The following is a 26,501-nucleotide window of genomic DNA, read 5'->3' as shown; positions in this document are numbered from 1 at the left end:
ATTACACAAAATTATTGAATTGAAAAATGTTGAGAAAAAGTTGTAGTTAAATTATTTCTAGTTTCAAAATAAAGATCAAACTTCAGAGGAGATAATAAAAAAAGATGTGCAAATACATAACGAAGAGGGCAAGTGTAAGGCCTCTGAAGTAATGAGTGAATGTTTAATGAAAATTAAAATTACTTTGCTGGGATTATGAGACGAATAAAAAGAGATTGAACTTTTCTCCGTGTACTGATCTAAATAGATTAAGCGACTTTTCACAGAAGCCAGTTATCTTTTTAAAAAAAGTCTCTGTCTCTTTTTTTTAGTTGTGTCATGGTTTTAACCTGCATTTTAGACAATGACGAGGCACATGTGTATCGACTGCCGAGTTAAAATTAGCCCCATATGTTCTGCAGCTAGAGAAAAAAATATTATGTTTTTCATCACTTTATTCTCAATCCCTTTCAGCATCTAGTATCAATACTCCCAATTACTTGTCATGTTAAAGCTACATTACACATATTTAAATGAATATACAAAACAATTGCCCAGCTTTGCTGCACATTGAAGAATTCAATGAATTCATGGAAAAAAAATATAACGGGACACTTATGGTAGCTATTTAGGAAAATGGAGTTGAGGTTTCTCATAAACTTTCTAACTTGGATTTTATTATATGATTTCATTAGAGTTATAATGATTATATGAACAAAAAATTTTATCTTTTCAGGCGGAGCAAGTTAAAAAACGGTTGTCTACAGAAAAGTACAAAAGCGCAGTCCGAGAGGCGGAAACGGCTGCGAAAATGACGAATGAGGTAATGTTTAGTTTATGTATTTTCGAAGAATTTGAGTCAAAACAAGAAACGACTTAACCTTTTTTTTTCCTCGTAATTTTGACTTATTGTATAATTTTTAATAATTTAATTTTCTGATGCATAAATTCTATAGAAATTTTAGACATCTTCTCAAATTAAAACTCAGTCAATATTTCTTAATTTTACTGATACTTTGTGAAGTCATAACAGTGTATTTTGAATTACTATATACCTCGTGATTTTTATTCCATTAAAATAAACGAGTGGGAGTGCCCGCTCCCCCACGGAAGTTATTTGCATACTCTCTAATAAAGATGTTATGCTGAAGTGCAGAAATCAGTTAGTATGTAGATTAGCTAGCTAATCTGCATATTAACTAGGGTGATGATCCGTTAAAGTTCGAAAATTGTTTCATATCTTGAAATATTTAGGTAATCTACGAATTGCCTAGATAATCTGCACATTACTTATTAGACACTCGTTAATCTGCACATTACCTACTAGGCACTCATTAAACTAAAAAATAAGATCTTTGCTGGAACAACAGCAACGTTTCTGTACGCTTAAATTAAATGTTGTTTATTTATTTTTTGATATCTAAAGAATCAAGTTAAGACAGGTGAACAATCAACACATTAGTTGATAGAATCAACCATCAACCAATTGAAAAAAAACTGTAATACAAGGAATCAAAAGATTTAACATATTATTACAAATAAGGAAATGAATTTGCGAAATATATGATTCTATTATATGATTACTAGAGCAATTTACAAATTTGTAACACTTTGAGTCGCATCGCAATTGTTTTTTGAAACAAGCATACCTGTTTGTAGTACATTTAGATTTAGTCACATTTTTTGAAACCTTGCCCAGGAAGGCGTAGGGAAAGGAAATGAAAGAAACATTTTGAACTTAAGGATATGGAAGCCTCTGATGTGCATATAACCTAGTTGAAAGGCAGAAAACTATGTTAAACACTTTAATGGAGCAAATCGGTTAATGTACAGATTAGCTAGGTAATCTGCACATTAACGACTTTCTAGCTTTAACGGTAAAGTGTGTGTGTGTGTGTATATATATAATAAATGGCATTTAAGTTTTAATCGCATGCCTTTGGCGGCCAAATATCAGAAAATAGATCTAAATCAAAATTTGACAGAGAATACAATTGGAGTCTCAAGATCGGGCCAAATTTTATGTATTTAAATTATTCCATTTTTGAGTCTGCACTCCCATGTATGTGAAAGTATAAAATAAAAATCAGTCAACCAATCTACTGATATCCTTCAAAATTTTATATAATGTGCTAAATTTTACCTAACTTTTCAAGTTTTATAGTTGTCATATTTACTAATAATCAGATAGTGGGACTGATAGACTTTTTCCAAATGGTTTCCATCTAATACACAAATTTTATACCAAAGTCTCATACTAAACTTTATCCGTCTAGCTTACTTTTACTCGTTTCAGACACAGCAACAGATAGACAGACGGGCGGAAAGGGAGACATAATTCCTAATATTTGTCTTTTGGACTTGGTAAAATCCGAAATGTGGACCGAAAAAATATTGAATTCGGATTTTTGTGAATTGCAAAACTGTCTCTTCCTTCACTTCGTATAAGTGAAAGCAAAAATGTGAATGATATAATTTTAATTTTAAACGTGCATTGCCTTCAAGCAACATATATAATTTTGGCCTCTAAAATATCATGAGAATAAGTTTGAAAAACACTGATGCCTGTTGTTTCTAACAGGATACAATAATGAATATGTTATAAAATCAATTTACAACATGTGCATATCTGCTGATGAAAAATAATAATTAAAAAAATTGATTTCATTTATTACAGTATATCTAGTTTTTTTTTTTTTTTTTTTGGGGGGGGGGGGTTGTATGATTGATAATATTAACTTTTATTTTCCGATGTTAAATTTAATGTTGTTCTTTGAAAAGCCAGATAATGAAGCCCATCTTTAACCTTTTGTCAGATTTTTTTTTTCTCATTTTCAGCCTAATGTTGCCGATTTCGAACATTTGTTACTTGTGATTAAGCATACTCAAAAACAAATTATGATTTTTCTAAAACTATCCCTATGATTTCTTCAGAAATTTTGCAAACATTTTTAAATTTTTGAAATGTCTAGTATTGTGTTAATTAAATCATTAATTTTTTTAAAAAAAGCTTTCGTTGCTTTAATAAAAAGCAAGCTGTTTGAGATTAAATTTTTGTCTTTAATATATAATTCATTATTATAGATAGTATGAGCCCATGTTGGGAAAGTTTTTAAATTCCCTACGAAGTAAAGCACGGAATATGTAAGTAAAATTTAATCATATCAATGAGATAACTCTTTAAATCATGAAAATATTGAAATGGTATATTGTCGTCGAGATTGCGTAAGTTTACGAAACTTCAAAACATGAGCACATCAAGAAACAAATCAGAAATCCACCGCAAAATTATATCATCACAAATGTAAAATAAGTTTTTAAAATGTGTTAAAATGTTATATCAAAAGTCAATTTTTCAACTTTAAATTTTAGTTTAAAAACTAAGTTTTTAACAGCAAATTATTTTTATTGCAGGAGAGATTAGAAAACTATAGCTTTGCAGTACAACGAAGCAGATGCTTAGAAGGTAATTTCAATTCTTTAATCTACACTGTATCATAATAAAATTTCTAATTAAAAATTTCCTAATTGCGCGGGAAATTGTCTTTTTGTCATTGATTATCAACTAATGAAGTTTATGAAGTTATTGATGAAGTTGGTTTGAGAGGGGGGGAATGGAATTGTCATATAAATAATATAGTGTCTTGAAACAGCATCCATGGAGTATGCACTATACATTCGAGGATAATTTGCAATCTGAAACTTCATTAATTATAGTGATAATCTGTTTTAATTTATATATATATATATAATATTTAAAATATGATAAAGGGATTTTGAATAGAAATTTTAGAAACTTCTGTCAATTTAAGCACGATGTAGTAAATACTTTAAATTAAAATCTAAAAACATTCCAAGAGTTCTGAAAGGAAGTTAAATGCGTTGTTTCCTTCCCAAAGATGATGTTAAGGAGAAACTAAATAATGATAGTTAGTTTCACGATTAAAAGAAATGCAAATTCTATTCTGAACGATTTTAACTATTTTTTATGTAGAGCTTGTTCTTCAAGGTTTTTCTCTAATTTAATCTGCAAAGACTTTTCTAAAATAATTTAATACGAAATATTTCCTTAACTCACTAAACGGTTTTACAAAACTTGAAATTACTTCTTAGCAGCACCTTCACGCTCTCACTAAAGCCAAATGAACGGAAATGACGTCTCCTTAAATTTCTTTTATAATTGCTCTGAACACGCCGAAGGTTGTTTTTTTTAACTGTGTGCTGTTACGAATTGCAGTATTACTTACCAGCGCAGAAAGTCTGATATCAAAAGAGCTTTTCACAGATATCTCTAATGCTGCATGGAGGAGTGTTAATGATCCACTGCCTTGGTGACTATTTGGCGATTTCTTACCGAGTTTGACAACAAGCGTTCTCGAAAATGCAGTCATTTTTCCGATATATCTGTTAAGAACAAAGATATAGCATCCTTCAAAATGTTTCGACGTTCTGTAACTAAATCTATGAAAGCGGAGGCAGAACAGTCAAGCGAGCAGACTGAATTCTACCATTGATGTATTGATAACTTAGCGAGTTCTCTGCCTGCTGTTGCCTATGTTAGACATTTCTTCAAGTGCTTAGGTTTTGCTAGCCGTCTCTGATTTATTTGTAGAATAAAGCATCGTTTTCAGTTGTTACAGTTGTTGGACTTTATTCCTTACAACTATTGGGTGGATTTTCCTTGAAAGTATTATAGTTTCGAGTATAGCATTTGAAATTTGGAACTTCGTTTTGTTGATTTGAATTTTTAGGTCAGGGTTAGGTATCATCGTTAGTTGTATACCCAGTGATACTAGTATTTTTACTAAACTCGTTCCCTTTTATTACTATTGTGTACATGTTAATTGTATTCATTTGCCAATGGAGTTAAGGATTCATTTGGAGTTCAGAACCTTTGGTTTGTTGTAGTTTCCCACTTTCGCAATCTTGGAAATGAATTGTTTTTTTCTGAAGTGCTTTTTTTCTCCGAAACTTTGCGGTGACCCAACTTTTAAGGTTTTGCTTTGACTTGTTACTTGTATTGGTAAAGTTTCGAATTTAATTCAGGCTAGGATTCAAAACTGCTATTTTTTAGAGAAGACCACATTCAAATTTTACTTGTTAAACTTTTTTTAAGGTGAGGTATTTCAATGCTGGAAGATATGTACAGAAAATTCGGCCTGGCCGAATAGTTGTACAATTCTTCTCCCAGACTATATTTTTCGCCCTGGTTGAAGTCTGGTAACTGAGTTCGAATTTTTTGATGATTGCATTCGTAAACGAATAAATTAATTTTAGCAGTTTTTTTCGATATTTTGAACGAATTTCGAAGTTTCAGGTGTGTGCATACACCTTAAGTTAAAAAGTTGTTAATCACTAAAGTTATTCTTGACGATTTATTTGCATTTGATTCATGCGAGAAATTGTAAAGCGCCTTACTTTTATCGAATGTTTGATTTGGAAATCAATCAAATTAGAGAAAGACGAATCATCCTGAAAAGAAACAAATGAATTTTTTTCTATAGGTAATCAAAACTAGGATTTTTTGCATAGATCCATCCAATTCCTATTTCGTCTCCGATTCTCATTTCAGAATTAAAAATTTTTCTCCCTCATTTTTTTTATTATTATTTCTCTATTCTATCGATTGAGACAGGTTATATGAGTATTGGCATTCTGCAATCATTAACAATGTGGTAGGTTCCGAATTTGTTAACTCGTGATTTTAAAATATAGTGTTAAAAAGAATTTAACATTTTATTATTTTAATGAACTTTTTATTGAAATTTTAAATTTCAATTGTAACGTTTATTTATATAATTTAATTTCTTTTTTTTTCTGCCTATCAAAGAACGACGACAGAACAGGAAAACTCGACCACCTCAAAAAAGGAAAAGTAAGTATAATTTAACTTTTTCTCATACGAAAAATAGCATTAACGTTAATATTGAAAGGAGAAATCAAAGCCACTTTACTGCGAGAGTTATGTATTCATTTTTGTTGTCGTTACCATACCGAAAAAAGGGACAAAATTAGGAAAGAGGTCACAACGACTAGAAAAAAATATAATGCAGTCACTTCGCTGAAATGGCTTCTAACGTCATTCGGTTTATTGAAATTATTGAAACCATATAAACTGATAATTTCTTTATAACTGTATATATTTTGCTCAGTAAAGAATCTTCATATCTATGTTCGAGTGAAACTTACTTAGATTGATAACTAAAATCATACTCATGATCGACCATTTTTCATAACACATGTGCTCGCAAAAAAAAAAAAAAAAAATCAGTAATTCGATATTTTAAATTTCGTTGAACAAAACGTTATAAAGAATAAGTGATTGATTTGCCAAGGAAATCACATGGGCATGGCTTTCAGTATTTTTTATAAAACTCCACTTGAAATTAGTGGTTGCAATGCAGTATATCAATGAATTAAACATTTTTATTTTCGAGGAATTCTATTAATTTCATAATCTATTTATTTAAATTGTATTGAATATAGAAATAATATTCTCTTTTCATTCTGAAATTGTTATTTTTTAAACTATTAAAAAACATGTTAAATTCTGCTTTCACATATATAGGCGATATAATTTTGCAATTTTTTTTTTTTTCACTTTTTGAAAGTGTTGACATTAAGGAATTAAAATTTCTTTTAATTACCGAAACTAACAGACACTATTTTAATAAAGGAATTAAAATGTAATATGTATCACAAAATGATGTATCTTCAGAGGTTCAAATCTCGAAATAAACATTTGTATAAAAACAAATAATAAATAGGTCACTAATAATCAGAACAATTTGCAAAAAATATACCAAATTAAGAACAAATAAAACTTTTTTTTTGCTACATTCCTATTTACCTATGTTTTAATAGTTTAAAATGCGACAAATAGATCGATTTTGTTTTTGTAGAAAGCAATATTAGTTTAATATTCCATGGGTCGCCCAGCATACAATTTCATATACATTTTGGTTTAGGTTTTTAATAAGGTTTTAGGATTCTTAATAATGTTTAGTTAATACTTTATATTTTACAAAAACATTATCTGCATTGTGTAAATTTTTTTGTGATAGCAGCTTTAATAATTTAATTTTTAGTTGCTATTATTGGAGAACTCTAACTTTACAAATATTAAACAATAAAATTATGATAATTTTATTTGTACGATAATACGAATAATATCGTATAGATATATTTTACTTATTTTCTGCATTGAAACAAATTTGGTTCGGTTTTATCACATTTATCGTATGAACCATACTGCAGAACTGCTTTTTTATGTGATTATTTATACTTATGGTAATTTAAAACTGCCCTATTTCATAAAGTCGCCTTCTAGCAATTACAAATATTACTCAAATTAAGAATCTTGTTTCTGAGCTTCCTTATAAAGAGGAGAAAAAAACGTAATGTTGAATTTTTTTCAATTCTGAAGCGGTCTTTTGATTTCTAAACATTTGAAGAAAATAAGATGCAGAATTTTGTAACCTATGAGAGTATCTATGGGAAGTTGAATGTCTTTGTTGTGTTTTTTTGAAATTCAGGATTTTTTTTAAAAAATGCGAAAGTCAAAACTATTGGAATTTTCATTAGTGATGGTGTTTTTGTTTTCAAATTTTATTATTATAATTAAACTTTTACGTATTTATTCTTCTTGCAGGGGAACGTTCGGAATCAAAAAGACCCAAGAAAGACAACAAGAAGACGAAGACGAGAAAAAGAGAAAGAACCTCCCGAAGACGAGAAGCAGTGGAAAATGGTAATTTGAATTTATTTTCTAATGCAATGTAACATAGATACAGAGCATCCCCCTCCTCTCAAAAAAGGGGAATAACCATTTATTTCCCTAAAGATTGCACTGAGATGTATACTTCCAATTACAAATTTTCATCAAAGGAGATGAAAAATTGTTTTTCTTTCAGTGGGGATTTAAAATAAAATGTTCAAAATTATCTGTCCCTCATGGTATAATAAATATCAGTAAAATGTTTCTTCCTTATTCATTTATGCATATCTAGAATTTCTCTCCATAATTTTAAAAATCAGTATTGCTATGCTTATTTTTAAATTTAGCGAGAGTTATTTGGGAATTTAAATGGAAATATTTATTTCAAAAATTAAAATTTATTCAATACAGAAACTGGCATATTTAAATATTTGTTTAGTTTGACATCATCTGTGGCGATTTAGGACCCCAATAATGTCTAAAAAGGGAGAATACACGTCTTCTCTATCCGACTGGGGACACTGTATGAATAAATTAAAAACCCCATTTGAGCATGGGACTGATAATAATACTGTTTTAAAATGGATCTGGAACTGCAGGATGATTCGTATTAAAAAGAAAAAATAAAGAATACATCTGTGAATGATTTAGTTGAAACAGATTATTTCTCAAACGAAACTATACACGTTTTATCTGGAAACAACGAAAATTCTTTCAGTAGCGAAATCGCCGCTTAACGACGCTGGAGAAAGCGCCCGTCGCCGTCATTAATAAAATGTCGCCATCCATCCAGAAGAAAACATTCTATTTTTTTTAAAAAAAATATTATTATTAACGCCATTTTGTGCACCTAATACCCATATCACGGAAGGTCATCTTACCAGTTGGATGTGCATATGAAGGAAAAAGATACAACCAAACTCATTAATCATGATGAGAAGCCCGACCCAACCTGTCCTGTACCAAGCAATTTGTAGAGCTTTAAAAAATGATTTTTACATAAAGAACAAAAGAAAATGCGAAAAATGCTTAAATTTTAACAGAAAGTTACATTGACAGAGCCCAGGTGCAGCCTCTCAACAAGATATGAGGCCGTTCATTTAAATTGTGACAGGCACATTAACTTGGAAGTAAATTGTTCTAGAGATTTTACAATTTCTAAAGAACATAATTTGTGTAAAATTACAAAAAATAAATTTTTGAAGAGTATCAGAAATATACTTGAAATTAAAACATAATGACACTTAATCAGAAACATAAAGGAAGAAGGAAAAAATAATGAAAAAAGTTTTTAAACATTTTTAGAGAAAAAAAAATTGGAAAGACATTTATTGAGAAAGAATATTCTAAAATGCTACAGCTATTTATAGTGAACATTCAAATAACTACTTCTACTACAAAAGAAACCAAATAAAAAAGAGAACATTAAAAGTTAATCGCTATTTGAATTTTTTTTAAGGCATTATTTATATTGTTGACAAACAATACTTTACCACCGTTGTGCGAGTGCAAAACTGTGAATGTGCCTTAAGCAATAGCGTGGCGTGTGTTTAAAGAGATCTAGCATGTGTTAATTGTCGTATTCGCCTCATTAACTTTGAATACTCTTTATTAGTTACACACAGTTCACAGTTATAGAAAATTGGCCATAATAGGACCCAGTTATAAATGAAACTACAATTTGGTATTTGTTATTTCACGGTAATTTTATTTTATATCAGAATAAATCAATCACAGTATTCACTGATCTACTTTACTTTTGCCCCATTCAATAAGAATCACTCTGTATAATTTCTTTGTTTTTACACGTTAATTCCGTGTTCGTTAAATATTTATGACGGTGTAATGAAATATTAACAGACGAAAGGATTGATTATTTAGAATAACAGAAAGGCGGATTTGATATATCATCCATCACGATGATTTGAAATAAATTTGCTAATCACGCGTATTTTTCATTTTGATTAATCAACCTTTGCAACTTCGACTGGAAGAGAAGCAGTGGGAATATCGAAAATGAAAATAAAATTACTTGTTCGCAACTTCATGTATAATATCATGTACAATCTCAGTATTGATCTCGGTGTAAAATAAAAACACCGGTTTTTTTAAATCCCTGACATTTTTCCTCTCTAAATTGATAACAGAATGATTTCCCAATAATTTTAAATTATAAACTATAGGATCCTTACAATTATGAACTATAGGATCCTGGCAGTTATAAACTATAGGATCCTTACTTCTCCCGGTAGGAATGGAAAGGATGATTTTCTATAAAACTGTTACAGAAACTTACATTTTGGTATTTTTTAAGTTTTTCTCACGCTTAGTATATGAACAGTAAGTTCAGAATTCAACTGTCCCAAAACTGCTGTAAGAAGATACTTAAGAAATACTTCACGGGTACTTTTTACGATGGAGTCCATGAACTGATACATTTTTTTGAACAACTACACATCTAGACTTTTAAATATGCGCTCTGCTTTAGGTAAAAGGAAATCCTTTTCTGAAAAATATAATTTACGGAAATAAATGATGCTTCAATCTAGATAGAAATATTAATCATCAAAACTATCACTTTTGGAACAGTAAAAATACGTTCGAAATATTGTATTTTTCACCATTGACAATTTTCCACTAATGTGTAGGTGTAGAAATTTTAAAAACTCATTTAATTGGCACAGTTTTGTACAACAGTAAGCTGAAAAATTTGCCGATAGATTTAGTTTCGAATAGCATTCTATCTTAACTAATGGATGAGATACCAGTGGAAATTCATCCATTAATTCAGACATTCACTTGCAATAAGATGATGCCCCTCCTCATTAGGGCTGCGCCTTATTTTTGAATAAACTGTTTTCTGTTTCCTAACTGAATGATACCCTTATGGAAAAATAATCGCGGTTATCAGAAGGTTGTTGACGTTACTTTGTTTAATCACTAAATATATATCTTCAGAAATTGAAGCAAAAAGGATTAATTCAGATTAAATCCATAATTTTATTCGCAGCTCGCATTTTCACGTTCTAGCTTACTCGCATAAAAAAAAAAGAAGTGCTGTTATACCCTCGCTATCGCTTGGCAGCTGAATTGCTTGCTAAACTCCTTTTTTAAAACTAGTTTGAGTGATCTATCTGTCTTGATCGAACTTCCGATACTTATTGAATTTTTGATACATATCGGACTTTCGATACTTATTGAATTGTCGGTATATGTTGTACTTTCGATACTTATCGAATTTTGTGCGATGTCGAGATTTCGATAGTGATCAAATTCGCATGACTATTGACAGTCAATCCTGGCAATGCTTTACAAATATTTTTTGAGGGGAGGAATGGGGGAATCGATACATCCAGCTTTAACAGACGTGAATGATATAATTCAATTTTATAAATTTTAGTTTTTCTTCTATATAATTGTTTTCTAAAACTAAAGAAAAAATATGAAACGATTTATAGAGCGATTCTAATGTTAAAAAAAAGCATCCTAAAATTAAACTTGCAAGACCAAAGAACTGAATTTAACAGTTGAATTTTAGAAGTTAAATTTACTATCACAAGAAAGGTGATACTAAAACACAATAATAAATCTGTTAATAAAAATTAGAAACATAGGCACTTTTATACTGAATAAAGAGAAAATGAAACTTTTAAAAGTAATTACGAGTCCAATATTCAGCTATATTCCATTTACTACAGATTAAAATGTAATAAAATATCTTTTCAGGTATGCAGAAAACTTTTAGTTTAATATTTTATTCTATAATACGATCCCTCTTTGGCAATATGATTTCATATGCATCCTCGAAATAAGTAATTTTAGGTTTTATTAAAGTAATTTAGGTAATTTTAGGTATTAATGTATAGTTAATACTTTATATCTTTTATAAAACCCTATATACGTTGTGCAATTTTCTGTCATAATAGTTTCAATAATTTAATTCTTTGGCTGACATTATTCGAAAAATTTTAACTTTGCGAAAGAATAATGACTAATAAGACTGATAAATGCTTGATAATTGATTTTCATATTTGAGATTGTAAATATGCATTCTATCGTATATTTTCAATATTTATATAAGTAGTATGCTTAATATTATATATATATATATATATATATATATATATATATATATATATATATATATATATATATATATATATATATATATATATATATATATATATAATGAAAGTTATTTCAATAGATTTTAGTATAATTTAATCGTCCATGTAAAATTTCATCTTGAATTAACTTTGGTTCTGTTTTATCACATTTACCATATGAAAACTATATCGCAGATCTTCTTTTGTACGTGATTATTTATACTTATGGTAATTGAAAGCTGTCCTATCTCATAAAGTGGCTTTTTAGCAATTGCTCGTGTTACTGAGATAGATATCTTGGTTCCGAGCTTCTCTAAAATGAAGATGAAAAAAAACAAAAAACGGAATGTAGAATTTTTTTCAATTCTCAAGCGGATCTTTTGATTCCCAAGCACTCAAAGAAAATAAAGTATATAATTTTGTAACATGTGAGAGTATCGATGGAAAGTTGAATGTCTGAGTTTTAGTTTTTTTGAAATGCAGGTTTAAAAAATAACTGAGAGTCAAAATCTGGTTATTGCAATTTGAACAGTGACGTTATTTTCCATATTTTATTAATAAAATTATTATAATCAAATTTTCACCTATTTTTATCTTCTTGCAGAACAATATTTGCAGATGGAAGCTGCGATGAGGGAGATTTCCCTGCAAGAACGACAAGGTAATTTGAATTCCTTTTTTTAATGCAAAGTATCATAAGTAATATATGGCTTACCCTTATATGACAGTAATATTTCATTTATATATATATTTAAACAGTGATATTAAGACATTCATTTCATATCATTTTTTAAGCCAAAACATATAGATATCGGGGAAATCAAGCATATAGAGATCATGGAGGACGACCTATTTGATTTTTTGTGCTCTGTTAAAAAAAATAATTAAAGCTTATCTCTCTGTAGTAGTCCAAAGATGTATTGTTGTCAAAACTGTTGCAAATTTTATCTATTCAAATCTTTTCATAGCTTTTAATTTTAATCGTGTTTAGATGCACAGATATATTTCCTTTAAACGGATTTTGATCGATAGTTAGACAAAATTCTACTAATTTGGTATGAATACCAAATTCCATCTACCTAATTCAAAGGATTTGAGCTATCGTGCTCCCAAGGAGTTCGGCACTACTCTAAAAATGCTCGTTGGTGAAATAGACTTCTAAAACAAGCTGATTAATTCGTATTCGATTCGTCCTCTCTAGCGGATTTGTATTCGAATTTTTGTTATCCTTCATATGCAAAGTGCCGCTGTGACCTCGTGGCCAGATTTCGGCTTCAGAACTCGAGGGTTTCAAATTCGATACCCGATTCCGCCGAAGAACCGTCGTTTAAGAGTGTCTGGTTCACATTAAATCCGTTGGAACCAAACTTCCTCCCACTGGTGTGGTGTGGAAGTTTGGACAGGAAGGTTCCAGCTCAGGTATCACTCTCGTCATCTGACCTCGGTTCAAAAATACGAGGTCCGTCCCAAAAATAACCCTAGTGTTGCTTTAAAACGGGACGTTAATATAACTAAACTAAACTAAACCTTCATATGCAAAAATATGAAATTCTAACTTCTACTAATTCAATTACTTGCGTATTTTAACTGTTTTTTCCCACCATATAGGTTAATCTTGGAAATTTCCTCCGAAAAAAAATAGCATTTAAGTTTTTGATAGCATGCTAAGCAGTAGTAAATGAGTAGTACTCTTATAAGATACAAAAATTTCAAATATTTGCATATCATTTTTGATACCAAAGCACATTAAAAGCGTATGTAAAAATCATCCGAGTGTGTTTATAAGGTTTTTTTCAATTTCCTATTAAAATAATTCATTTTTTTTAAGTAAAGCATTCTGAAAAAACTCTTTCGATTATTTTTATGTGGGTTTTTTTAATATGTTTTCATATAAAAAATGGCGTTGAAATGTTATGTATTGTTAATTTCATTACTAATGTCTGAAATTTTCAGTTTCCATAAAGGTACCCATATACTACTACTTTCCAAAAATTTAAGAGATTAAAGACATTAGGATTTTAAGGACAAAGTTTTTTAAAGATTATAAAATTTTAAAATTAACTAAAAAAAACGCAACGGAAAAAAATAAGAATAAAATTTTATTTAAAAGCATAGTTTATTATTAAACGCATTCACCATGGGAGACAGAAGCTAAATCTTCTACTTGGAGCATAAACAATGGGAGAGGGAGGGGGGGGGGTGTTGCTTAGGCAGGCGTAAATAATAGTTGTAGCAATGAATGAGATTTGATTTTCACTTAGAGAAATGAAACATATAGTTGCAAAATGCGCTTAAAATATTTCCTAAAAATTGATTAGCAATAGGAAAAATTAATGCAACAGAATTTGTCATGGAAAAGATAATACTTTGCGTTTGTTGAGTTGATTATATAAACATCATTTTGTGCTTTGTTTCGAGCAGTCGGGTAGGTGTCCAAGATTTCGCAAAAGTTTCAATTATAATTCTAAATGAGTCTTCAAAAATGTTCCGAGATGCTTATTACCTCTCTCCAAATTATGAATAGGCCAAATTTGGCACTTTTTTTATCATATGATTTGTCTTGTTGAGGGAGAGCGTACTCGCATACATATATACTTATTTTTAGTAGATTAAAAATAAGAACTTGGATGAAAATAATTGGATTAACATTTTCTTGTTTTATAATAATGAAATGTATTTACAATGTGTAGTTTTATAACAGCTTTTCATATTTTTTTTTTCAGAGGAACAAGCGAGAAGTGCGAGAAGTTTGCGACGTGCCAGAAGTGAATATATTTATAATTCCAATATTTTAATTTAAAAAAAAACAGCATTGTGCTCTTTTCTAATACTTTATCTATATACTCTATTCATTCTTTTAATATCTGGAAAACTGAGCTTAGCGGAGTTTTTTTTTATTTGTAAAATCTTGTTAGATACGAATCACATAATAATTACATATGAATATTTTTTCAATCTTACCTCATCTCACATCCATCAGCGCCATCTCACAAAATGTTGAGGTATCAGCAGGTTATCATCCTATGGCAATAATGCAAGTACACAAAAAATTACGAGATGTCGCTATATGACATTGCCAGCATGACAGCAGATAGAAGAAAGCTCCGATAGTCAGTTATAAATATTTGGGGTTTTGTGTATGTGTAAAATCGCGTATTTACAGGAAAGACATATAAAAATAAACTTAAAAAGCAAAACCTTATCTAAATATAAAATTTGATCCAAATCGTAAGAGTCAAATCCAAGATACACGAAATAAATATATACGAGAATTGCTCGTTTAAAATTATAAGATTTTCTTGGCTCATTTTATAAACATTAAACATATTTCCTGTAAAGTGCATATCTACTTTCTACTGGAACCTATCTATAAATAAACGTAGTTATGAAAAATAAATGCCAAGATGTTTGTTGAAATACAACTGCTTTTTTCAAAAATCTCTGTTAAAGAAATATTTTGAAGAAAAACATATGTCTTATTCCTGTTCAGCTCTCTTTAGTAATAATTAGAGTGGAAGTTCCTATGTAGTCCGTCAAGAACATGATGCTAAAAAATAGAGTATGTAAAATTTTATTTAGATTAATCCAAAATATTCTGCAGCAAGCATTTGTTAAGGTATCGAAAGTTTCAGCATTTCAAAATGGAAATTAAAATAGTCTTTCTCTTTGAGCAGTTAAATCCAGGGAAAGCAAGCTTGGAAAGTAGTCGTCTATTTTTGAGGCACATGTTCTTTTTTTAAACATAAGAAATTTCCTGGTTTCAAGCTTCGTGAAGAGGCTTTTGCCCTTTTTTTGCCTTGCCTTTCTCTATTTGATCGAAATTAGTAGCTATTTTGATATCTTCCTCCAATAGTTACTCTCAAACAAGCCAATGTCTTTGAGACCTCTACATTTTAACAGATGATAAGCTTTCCATCATAGAATAAAACGAAAGCTGCAACATAGTTATAATAACAAAGCTGTAATACTGCTTCCCTGCGCACTTTGGCTGATAGCGAGGAAGAAACTTATAATATGAAACAGATGCTGAATGCATGCCATGTCAACGACGCCCTGTCTTGATGATCATTTGGCGAATTTCGAAACAAAAATGAAGATCCTCGAATGGATAGATTCGAGGAATTTTGGCAGTATCTCTAAAAACCAAGATACGGGATTTTTCTAGATTCCAAATCTTTGCTTTTTTTGTCACGATAGCTATAGAAGCAAAGGCTCGCTTTCAAGAACGAGTCAACTAAATTCTCTCTTAAGAATGAATAGGGGCAAACTGTTGTTGCTTATGTTGTAGATTTCTGCTAATGATGTATGTGTGAACGGGGTTTTTTTTCCCACTATCATTTTTTTTTTTCAGTTTTCTTGTAGAACAAGGCATTATTACCCATTATTGATCTTGTTCGCACCTAATAAAGACAGTATCGAGTATAGAATTTATATTTTGGAACTTTTTTTTTCCCATATTGGATCTCAGATTTTTAGATCATATTTGTAGCATGTTTATATACTATAGAATGTTTATATATTTCATATAAAATATATATGAATATTAATTACACATAATATATATATATTATCACTCATTCATATAATTCATAATATATATATATATATATTTCATATGAAATATATACATTATGAATACTATTTCATAGTATATAAACTTCATACCAAATTCCACTTGACAAATTACTTGTTCTCTTTTAGAATTGTTCAGATTTACAATTAGTCTAATGATTGATAGCGATTTAAATAAATTCATTCTTTTTTATAGTAATCATGTGCATGTAAGTTTAATTAAAATGTGGATAGGGTTAAGAATTCTTTTACAATCGCGAACATTCGGGCTGTTATAGTTCTCCAGTATGGTTTTCCTCACAGTGAATGAACCAGCTTATGTCCTAGCCAGCCTAGATTACTTCGCCCTGGCCAATAATTTCCCATTTGGCTTCGATTTAGCCGTGATTTGTTTCAAAAATCAGCATAGTTTCGAATGTATTACAAACTAGAATGGCCATCAATTGTTTTGATGTAAAGACCTATATGTCACATTTCATTCGTCAAGAATTTTTCAGATTTTTCAAATATACACATAATAGTTCCGGAAATGTTTTCCGGGAGATGAGAATGAAAATGCTCGAGTAAGTATGAGGTCCTCAATTAAATTCTCTTCTAATTACAAATATCTTTATGCTCGAAAAATTATCCATTCTTTCGGAAGATTTAATTGGTCAATTTCTGTAACAAAAATTGCGAAATTGCTTGTTGCAAATTTATCTGATTATTTTTTATGAAACAAAAGACAGTTTTATCTATACTGCGTTTTTCCTCAATGATAAATATCATGATAAAGTATAGAAATTGTCATGTTGTTAGTTATTAAAATTTTCTCAGCAATTTTATTTCATCCCTGAAATATATAAAAATTAATTTTTGCCATATGAATTGAATTCTGAGATTTTTATTTTATTGATTTATTTTGCTTAATTTCTGGCTATCATTACCACTGTTAGCGCAAATTTTCCTTAAACCTTTAAACAGTAATGTCTATTTATATTTTTCATATTTTAATGATTAGGCTTAGCTTGGTGTCTAAAACTAAAATGCTACTTTTTTTTTCAGTTCCGGAGCCCAGAGTTGTTCCAAGTTGGGCCGAGACACTAATTCAAAAATATGCAGGTAATCACATTTCTAGTTCGATTTTTTTTTATATGAAATATAATATTGTAATCGTCCCAAATTGGAACATGAGAATTTCTTAAATCCTCCTCTTTTCAGTCCTCTCTTTTATCAGCGGCCATTTTAGAATAGTGCCTGGCTGCTTGTGAGCACAACAGCTCAAATCCTTTGAACTAGGTGGATGAAATTTGGTGTGCGATTTTCATATCAAATTTGTAGATTTCTATCAAATTGTCCAGCAAAATCCGTCGACAGTATGTTTTCCTGTGCATATAAACAAGTTTGAAATTTAAAAAGATGGAAGTCTTGAATAGGTGAAATTTGAAACAGTTTTAACAATTGCTAATCCATTAAACTTTGTACTAAATATTACAGAAAACTGACCATCAATTGATCCGTACATTCGCATCCATATGAATAAGATTACTAAAAAACGCAAGGATTTAAGCCAGGGCGACACAAAACGTCAACACTCGACTCAAGCTTTAAATTCATTGGCTCAATATTGAGTCAAATAATTCGTTATATACGCGCAATTCATCAGAAGCGTTTTTGCTACACGTTTCAGTAAATGTTTGATCCAATTAAGCCTTTCAGGGAAGGGTGGTTGAACATTTTTTAATGTGATGAAAAAACTCAATTAGTGGGATTAATAGGTTATGTAGACGTAGATTTTGCAATCAAAATTTTGTTTTAATATCCCTCCTTCCACAGGGGGGGGGGGGTAGTGCCCTCGGTTGAAGACACCGCCCGTCTAGTGCAAACTCCGTGTAAGAAAATCTTTCAAAATAATGATAATAGCAGTAATTTTTAATATTTTAGGTTAATAAACATTTTTGTATTTTAGTTATTTTGAAACATTTAAAATATTAATAATTCAATTTATGAAATATTTATTATGGAATTTCTAAATTATATCATATATAAATAATAAAAAATAGAAACTATTGCAAAAAATTAAGAATAACTCATTATTTGGCATGAAATCTTTCGAAACGTATGGGAGTGTCTTTTTGTCTAACACAGTGGTTCTTAACCTTTTTAAGCCGCGACCCAAATTTGAGAAATATGTTCATGTCGCGACCCAAAAAAAAGTCAAAATTTTTTCATTGCTTTATTTTAGATCGTATTTTTAAAAAATCTTCAATCCTACGATGATGATTTTTTTGAACTTACAAATTTTTTATTTATTTTTTTAATAATAAAGATAAACAAAAGTACTTTTCGATCCAAGGAAAATTTAATTAATAATCAATGTTTTTAATAATTTTTTTTGATCAAATTAAAATATATTTATAACTTTTTGAAAATAACTGACATTTTAACTTATTCCTAAAAAAAAAAAAGAAATATCAATACATATGTTAAGTCTTTTAAATTTTAAATGCAAGTCATACAGTTTTAATGAGAACCTTGTGCTTTGAATACATTTTGAAAGATCTTCAAACCTCGGTTGAATGCTTGTCAAGGAGCACCTTATATCTATTTCAGGATTTAACTTGTTCCGGTAATTGTTTTTGATTACACACAGAGCCGAAAAACCAGCCTCACACATATATGTTGTTGCAAAGGGCAATAATACTTATAGGGCTGTTTCACCCCAACTTGGCAGTATTGTAAAAGGCAGAAAATGTGACGCTCCGCGCTGAGAAAGAGTTCCCCATCCATTTTGACTTTAAAACAACTAAAATGCTCTGACATTTATCAAATTATATCATAAATTACAGATATCGTTTTTTTTTATCAGCATGTATTTAAAATTATTCTCAAGTTAGAAGTGCTTACCTGTTAAATATTTTGTAAATAAAGCGAACGAATAAAACCAAAAGATTGACATAATGAAATATTTGGCGCGCTTCTCTTGTACGCCCTCGCCAGCTTTGCTCCATTTATATCTCACCGTTATTATCATCACACGTAATTTTTTTGCTCTCGCTTTTTAATCAGCTGATATTTTTTGATCTTGTTAATAACATTCATTTTCGATTGTTGATATTTATTCAAGTCGTCATTTCTAAAATGTCTGACATTTGGTGTATTACTAACTTTTTTGGTTCGACTCAGAGCGACCCAAGAAATATGCCTCGCGACCCAATTTTGGGTCGCGACCCATAGGTTAAGAACCGCTGGTCTAACACATTGCATGTTTTGCACATTGTTCGTGTTTTATGCTCATTTTTTTTTCCTTGGATCTGCACAAAGCACTTCTTCGACACCTTTTCGACATTTTTTTTCACATTTTTCAAATACAGAATACAATAATAATAATTGGGAAAAAAATTTAATAAAAAAAGTAAGGTTATATAAACGTAGAAATTTACAGGGGGAAAAAATCGCAGAAATTTAATCAGAGCATGAACGTTAAAAATAAGAAACCGTCTGGAGCGAAAGGCAAATCTGAAATAGACTTCTGAAATGTGAAATGTTCTCTGGTTACAAATATGGGTGGTCTTTCTTTAAAGACAGTCCCCCCCCCCTTTCCGCGAACACCAAATCTGCATCGCAACCTTCTCTGAAAAATATCAAGTCATTGCTTTCGCACGGATACGAGAGGCGACAAAACAGAAGATAAGCGAACGAAGAAACAGATGTCTTAGACGGACAGTGTCCCCAAATGAGACCACCCAGAAGTAAATCATTTTGGTTCGTTCTTAAATTAATTAGAAGCTCCAAAATAATTATGATTTAAAACCTCATGGATATTGTAAGAAAGCGGGTGACTTATTTTGATAAAATTTCAATTCTTAAGAGCTCAAAAAAAAAAAAAAATCCCAACATTTCAGGCAAAGAATCGAGGCATTTTTAACATAATATCAAAAAAACAATATAATATTTCTCGGACGGCTATCTATTCATTAGTAAAAAAACAATTGCAATTTTCTAACAATTTTTTTGAGTTTTAAAATCAATAGTTTTTTTTAGCAGAAATTTGTGTTTGCAAATTGTTTAATGTTCAAAAATATTTTCAGAATTGCATTAGGACAAAGAGACTTAGTTTCTGGTCCGGCAACCTAAATTAGCATTGCCAAATTTTGCCTTCAGTGATCAAAATGTACATTCGCATTTCTTCACTGCCTTATGAAGCACAAAACTCACCCTATTTTGTCGGTAAACTCACTGTGCATACATGCGATCGTTTGTTTGTTTAACCTTCGTCCACAACTCTTGAGATACGATTGAGGGAATGCATGCTGTTGTAAAAATAACCTAAAAAAGACTATTCCTATGTTGTTTAAATACTCGGAAAAGTTGAGGTATGAAAAATTGGGTCTATATTTCATGTTACACCTACTTAAATTGATTTCAAATGCATTGAATTATTTTATTTTACAGATTGTAAAAAACCCGATATTGACTATAACGAAATAAGATCCAGAAGGAATAAAGGTAAGCGCACTGAATTTCAATATATTGTGCAAAAGCTAAAATAGTAATGTTTTTAGTATGTGAAATCGCAAAGAGTTTCATTTTCTTGCCTTCTAGAAAATGAAATCGTGCTTCGTGTATTCCAATCAGTTTGACCCAGAATAAGTCTTTGAATTGAACAAGGAATTTAATTTATTAATGTGAGGGGTGATGGCCAAGCAATAACAAATTCGAGTTAGTTGATATTTGAGAATATAGTTACGTTAAAGATGATACACAAATTATGATGAACAAATTGAAGATGACAAATTTACAGGATAAGACTATGATAATCAAGTTCAGATCTAACATAAAAGTTCGTCTTTTAAACAACGCGTCGTAATAGTGCGTCGTCACATCACCACGTCTTGGCGACCATTGATAGCAACTCTCATTCCCTCCGCCAGAGGCACTGCTCAATGGCAGGAAGTGAGGTGCATGGCACCACATTAATAATTACACAAAACTGGAACACTCAATCAATAGATGAATATTATGAATAAAATTATTTATTTAACTTAATTAACTCAACTTCATTCTGAAGGAAAAAAATAAGTTAAAATCATTAAGAAAGGGAGAAAATAAAGAAAGAGAAAAAAGATGAAGAGGAGAAAAAAGGAAATACATTGAAAATGTTCTAATAATTAAAAATTAATTTCTAAAATTTAATTTTGTGAAGTCAAATCAGTACACTTAATGATGCCAGAGTTTTTTGTTATTATCAAGAAAAGGAGTAAAATGAGAGCGGCTCGGCAACGAAAAAATATATAGCGGTAGATGTAAAGTACATAGTAGATAATACATAGTAGCATTACCGAAATCATTTCAAATGTCAGTGCACTCAGTTGAGACGAAATAAATTATACATGTCTGTATAATCCGTACACGTTTTTCATGGCAAGGATTTTATTAACTACTACATGATTTGAGATATTAACCTAATTGTTTGTATTCGCAATGCAGGAAGAAAGCAGGAATAATTTTTTTCTGAAGAAACCAATATTTTCTTACTGAATAAAAAAAAATTGATGTGGAATCTTCAATAAATGATTGACATGACAAAAAAAATAATAAATCGCATGAGTTTCTCACCATTTATTAGCATCTTACTTGAGTTTTTATTCTAAAGCAATGCTATTTTGTCTACAATACTCGCAGTACCATTTGTTTAGAGTAATTAAATCTTTTTTTTTTTTTTGTAACTTTACCTATAATCACAAAAATGTAGAGAAGCGGTGTTGTACGTTAATTGCCAGTAAATTTAGCTTTCACCGCCCTAAGTGATATAATTCAATTTTATAAATTTTAGTTTTCTTCAATTGAAATATTTTCAAAAATTAAAGAATAAAATATAATTCAACTAGCGAAAATAAGAATGCTGATTTATATAGCGATTCTAATAAATAAAAACTCTTGACACCAAATGACTTGCATGACAAAACAAATGACTTTAAATACAAAAATATTTTAGTTTGAGACGTTACATTTATTATATCAATAAATTCATCACATTTATTATCTAATAAATTCATCACATTTGCATCAATATACTGAATTAAGAGCAAATAGAACTTTTAAAACAATTTCTTAAATGTCAATTATTAAAGTTGGTACCAAGGACATTTTTCTTTGACTGCTATTATTTGAAAAACGTTTTTTACCAATGTAAGAATAAAGTTAACGAAATTTCTAACAATTGATTGTATATTTTCATTCCGAAATATGTAATTGTACCGTATATTTTCGAAACTTGTATAAATTATGCTTAATACGTATATTTAAATTGATATTATTTCGACAAATGTCATCTAATCGTCCTGATAAAATATATTTTTTTATTATTCCTCCTATTTTCTGCATTGAAATAAATTTGGTTCTATTTTATCTCATTTACAAATGGGGACCGCGGTGGCCTGGTGCTAAGGTCTCGACTTTGAAACCGGAAGGCTTCAGATTCGAGACCCGATTCCACCGAAGAACGGGCTTTTAACGGGTCTGGTGCACGTTAAATCCGTCAGGGCCAATTTTCCTCCTGCTGGAGTGGTGCGGAAGTTTGGAGAGGAGATGCCAGCACAAGTGTCGTCCTCGTCATTTGAATGTGGTTCAAAATTACTATTCCGTCCCAAAATAGCCTAGTGTTGCCTTAAAACGGGATATTAATATAACTAAAGTAAACCCATTTACAGTGCGGATCACACATTTTGGGCTCCTCTAGCTTTAAAAAGTTCTTGGGGGCACTCTAAATGAATCACATATACGAACAAAAAAAAATTTCGATTTCTAAGATATGTTTAAAATTAATTTTCATCTTTAAATTCATAACTGTTACTATTAACTACTTCGTTTTATAATTTAAATGTTGTACTATTAACTAGTTTATTTGTTTAATTAATCTTTGTTGATAATAGAAATACTTTGAACTCAGCAGGAGAAATTGAAATTTACACTTGTAATTCGCTTGTAAGTTCCGAAAGTTTACACTTGTAAGTTCCGAAATCCCGAAGTAATTACTTGTTTTATCTATTTGATAATCCGGCTGTAAGATAACGTATTTTATAATAACGGTTGTTTTGCTCTGTGTTTCTACAAATTGTTGAACTATTGGAATTTATCTCTTTTTTTTTTAAACATCTTTCATAACAGACACGATCGTTTTTTAGTACAGGTTTAAAAATGCCCTTCCTTTTATTTCTCGCCTACCTTTTATTATTCATTTAAGCGCAACACAAATGAAGATGTATTTTCTTTTCTTACAGATTCCAAACAGGACGTTGGAAATTCTACAAATACTGAAAATACGGACGTTGTAAATTCCACAAATACTGAAAATACGGACGTTGTAAATTCCACAAATACTGAAAATACGGACGTTGTAAATTCCACAAATACTGAAGAGTCGAAAAATGACTCTCAAAAAGATGAAGACATCGACTTCGATACATTCTGAAAAACATGAGCACTCATTTGACAAGGAAACTTTTTATCCTGCCCAGTGTAATATGATATTACACTAATGATTGGTGCTTTAAAGTGATAAAACAATGGTTGCGGACAGTCAATCCAACAATGTGCCAACTGAACTACTTAAGAGCAAATATATTTTAAATAAAGAAGGATAAAAACTGAATCCATCCTACAAAATTAAAAATTGCACCAAAAAAATTGCAATGATATATTTAAAACAAAACGTTTTTACTGTTTATATGAAATTTTTTAAAATTATTTATGTAAGAATAAAGATGCATTTTTAACACTTAAAAAGATGATGCTTGAAATTCTTTGTCTGTTTAATTCTTAGTGTGTATGTATTAGTTGTTGGTGAAGTTTTCAAATGGTGAGTAACATGAATATTCCCTACCTCAATGGAAACAACAATTGCATCTGGAAAATTAATGGATTCTTGTACAGAAACGGCTGTTTACAATTGATCTTTCCTTTGGATTAAAACTTCATTTACAAGTCATGTAAAATTCAATACGCTTTTGTAGAAATTTTAACTTTTTTTTTATTTTACTAAAAGAAATATTACTTCCATAGATTATAGAAATATTACGTGAAATTTTACAATGTTCCATCGAAGCCACTCATTGCTTTCCGCTTCTGTTTTATTTTTCTTTGCTAAAATTGGATCTTTTGGCAAGTTATAAAAATCAGATTTTCAATTTTAATTAGCTCTAAGATTCTGAGATATTTTAAATTGTTTGTGATTGCCGAAAATTCAAAGTAAGTAGTTAAATTTAAATCTTCCTGTAACGTCATTTTTCACAGAAAAAAATATTGAAATAGCTGACGTTGAAAATTTAACCAACTGAGTTGTTAATGAAGATAACTAAATACTCCATCAAGTAACCCCCGCTACTAACATGTAGGGAATAGGTTCCTATCTAACAAGCAAATAAGCTGTCCAATTCCTTCCTCGCAGCTGTATACACTATCTACCAATAAGTAATTGGACACCTGTGATAAAAGAGGTAAACACCATTTATTTATATTCAATAGCTGGTAGATCCTCCCACCTGAGGCAATTACAGCCTTAACCCTCCAGAACATGCTTTTCACAGGTGTTTGGATGATGGACAGTGGCATTTTCTTGAACTCGGTTTAGAGAAAACATGCAAGTTCTTTCATCGATTTTCCAAGTTTGCTGCACCCCTAAATTCGGTGATCCAATTCACCCACAGGTTTTCGATAGGATTAAGTCTACACTTTCAGAAAACCATACCAGTCAGTTCACCCCATTGTCATCATACTGATCCATAGTTGACCTCGCAACATGACAAGTGGCGTTGTCATCCTGGAAATAACAATGATCCAACCTGTAATATTGCAACAGTGTAGGAAATACATTGTTGTCTAGAATAGTGGAGTCGAAGACGGAGTTGAGTTTACCATGATTTGGAATCAAGGGTCCCAGTCCATATCGCAAGAAACATTCCCATACCATAATTCACTAGATATGTCCCTTAAGGATCCGCCATTTCTATGATATCCGACAACCATGCGTTTCTCGACGTCAGACAACTCTGAAATTCGTGGTATCTTCTATGCGACAAATGCCAATGCTGTTTCCTATACGATATTTAAGTTCAGAAAGCGTGAAGTAGATCAGGTCCGCACATATCCTCATTTGCATGAGTGTTCAAATCGTTATTGGTAGATAGTGTATTTGATCTGATTTGCTTAAGGATTTGAAGTCTAGGTAATCATTTTTAAAAATAAGATGACACTTGTTAAATATTTCATCTGATTTTGGCACTGGCGACCAGTTTGTTCGCCTAGAGTATTGACTTTTCAGTCTGTAAATGATTAGTATGGAATGTTTGTTTGTTTTTGTTTTTTCTTTAAAAGATCATCTTGTTTGATATGAATGAAAAACATGATTCCAGTTAAATTAATAACAAATTTAAAAAAAAAATATTTCATATGAAATAAGAATCTTACTACGGAGTTAATGATTGGTAAAAAATACATGCAATTGGATATTTTGATGGATAACTTTGAATTTCAGTATGAAATTTAAAAACATTGTGTATCAAATGAAATTAAGAGGAAAAATTATGAAATAAAAGAAATTAATTTCATTAAATAGGTTAAATTTTTGAATCTTAAAATGATGCAAAGACAGTTTTTATAAGATAATTATTTATGAAAATAACATCAATTTCCATAAACTATTCAGCGATTGTCTATGGAAATTAATTTAATCCTGTTTTTGCGATCAATTAAATTCTCGATCTGAATCTTATTTATCGATTTCTTTTATAACTTTTGAAACTCCATTCATTAACTGAGAGAAGCGCTGAATTCAATGCAGTTGTAAAAATATTCAATGTAGCAATCAAATTTGCATTATAATTTAATTACATTTCACTGCTGCCATTCAACAATAAGCAATAAGAGCGATTTCTGCGCCACGTATATTAACGTTTTATATATAGATAGATTATCGAACATATTTTAAATAACTATTCTTACGCTCTGGACCATCCCTAATATCTACACATATTCAAAATTTCATTAGAATCTTCTTGAACCCGTTCAGGACCATGATCACGCAAGTCTCCCTTCACGGTATCATATACCCGATGAGCCTTTCCGTCTCTATGGGCCCATTATCACGC

At 30.3% G+C, this 26,501-nt stretch overlaps 1 protein-coding gene across 1 annotated transcript in view; it reads left to right on the top strand.

Moving 5' to 3' along the window:
* The window catches only part of LOC129975007 (histone-lysine N-methyltransferase NSD3-like), a 194,969-nt gene extending 170,851 nt beyond the window's left edge, over nucleotides 1-24,118 (top strand). Inside the window, exons 19-27 of the mRNA XM_056087862.1 lie at nucleotides 716-802; nucleotides 3,394-3,445; nucleotides 5,810-5,854; nucleotides 7,631-7,729; nucleotides 12,407-12,463; nucleotides 14,526-14,567; nucleotides 17,419-17,475; nucleotides 20,809-20,862; nucleotides 23,637-24,118. Of these exons, the coding sequence (XP_055943837.1) occupies nucleotides 716-802; nucleotides 3,394-3,445; nucleotides 5,810-5,854; nucleotides 7,631-7,729; nucleotides 12,407-12,463; nucleotides 14,526-14,567; nucleotides 17,419-17,475; nucleotides 20,809-20,862; nucleotides 23,637-23,827 (684 nt within the window). The 3' untranslated portion in view covers nucleotides 23,828-24,118. The remainder of the gene's footprint in view (nucleotides 1-715; nucleotides 803-3,393; nucleotides 3,446-5,809; nucleotides 5,855-7,630; nucleotides 7,730-12,406; nucleotides 12,464-14,525; nucleotides 14,568-17,418; nucleotides 17,476-20,808; nucleotides 20,863-23,636) is intronic.
* Nucleotides 24,119-26,501: the final 2,383 nt, after the last annotated feature.

This window comes from Argiope bruennichi, chromosome 1 (assembly GCF_947563725.1).
Source record: "Argiope bruennichi chromosome 1, qqArgBrue1.1, whole genome shotgun sequence".
In the NCBI taxonomy this organism is placed as follows: domain Eukaryota; kingdom Metazoa; phylum Arthropoda; class Arachnida; order Araneae; family Araneidae; genus Argiope; species Argiope bruennichi.
The sequence above is the reverse complement of the archived record's forward strand: the minus strand, read 5'-3'. Positions and strand labels throughout refer to the sequence as shown.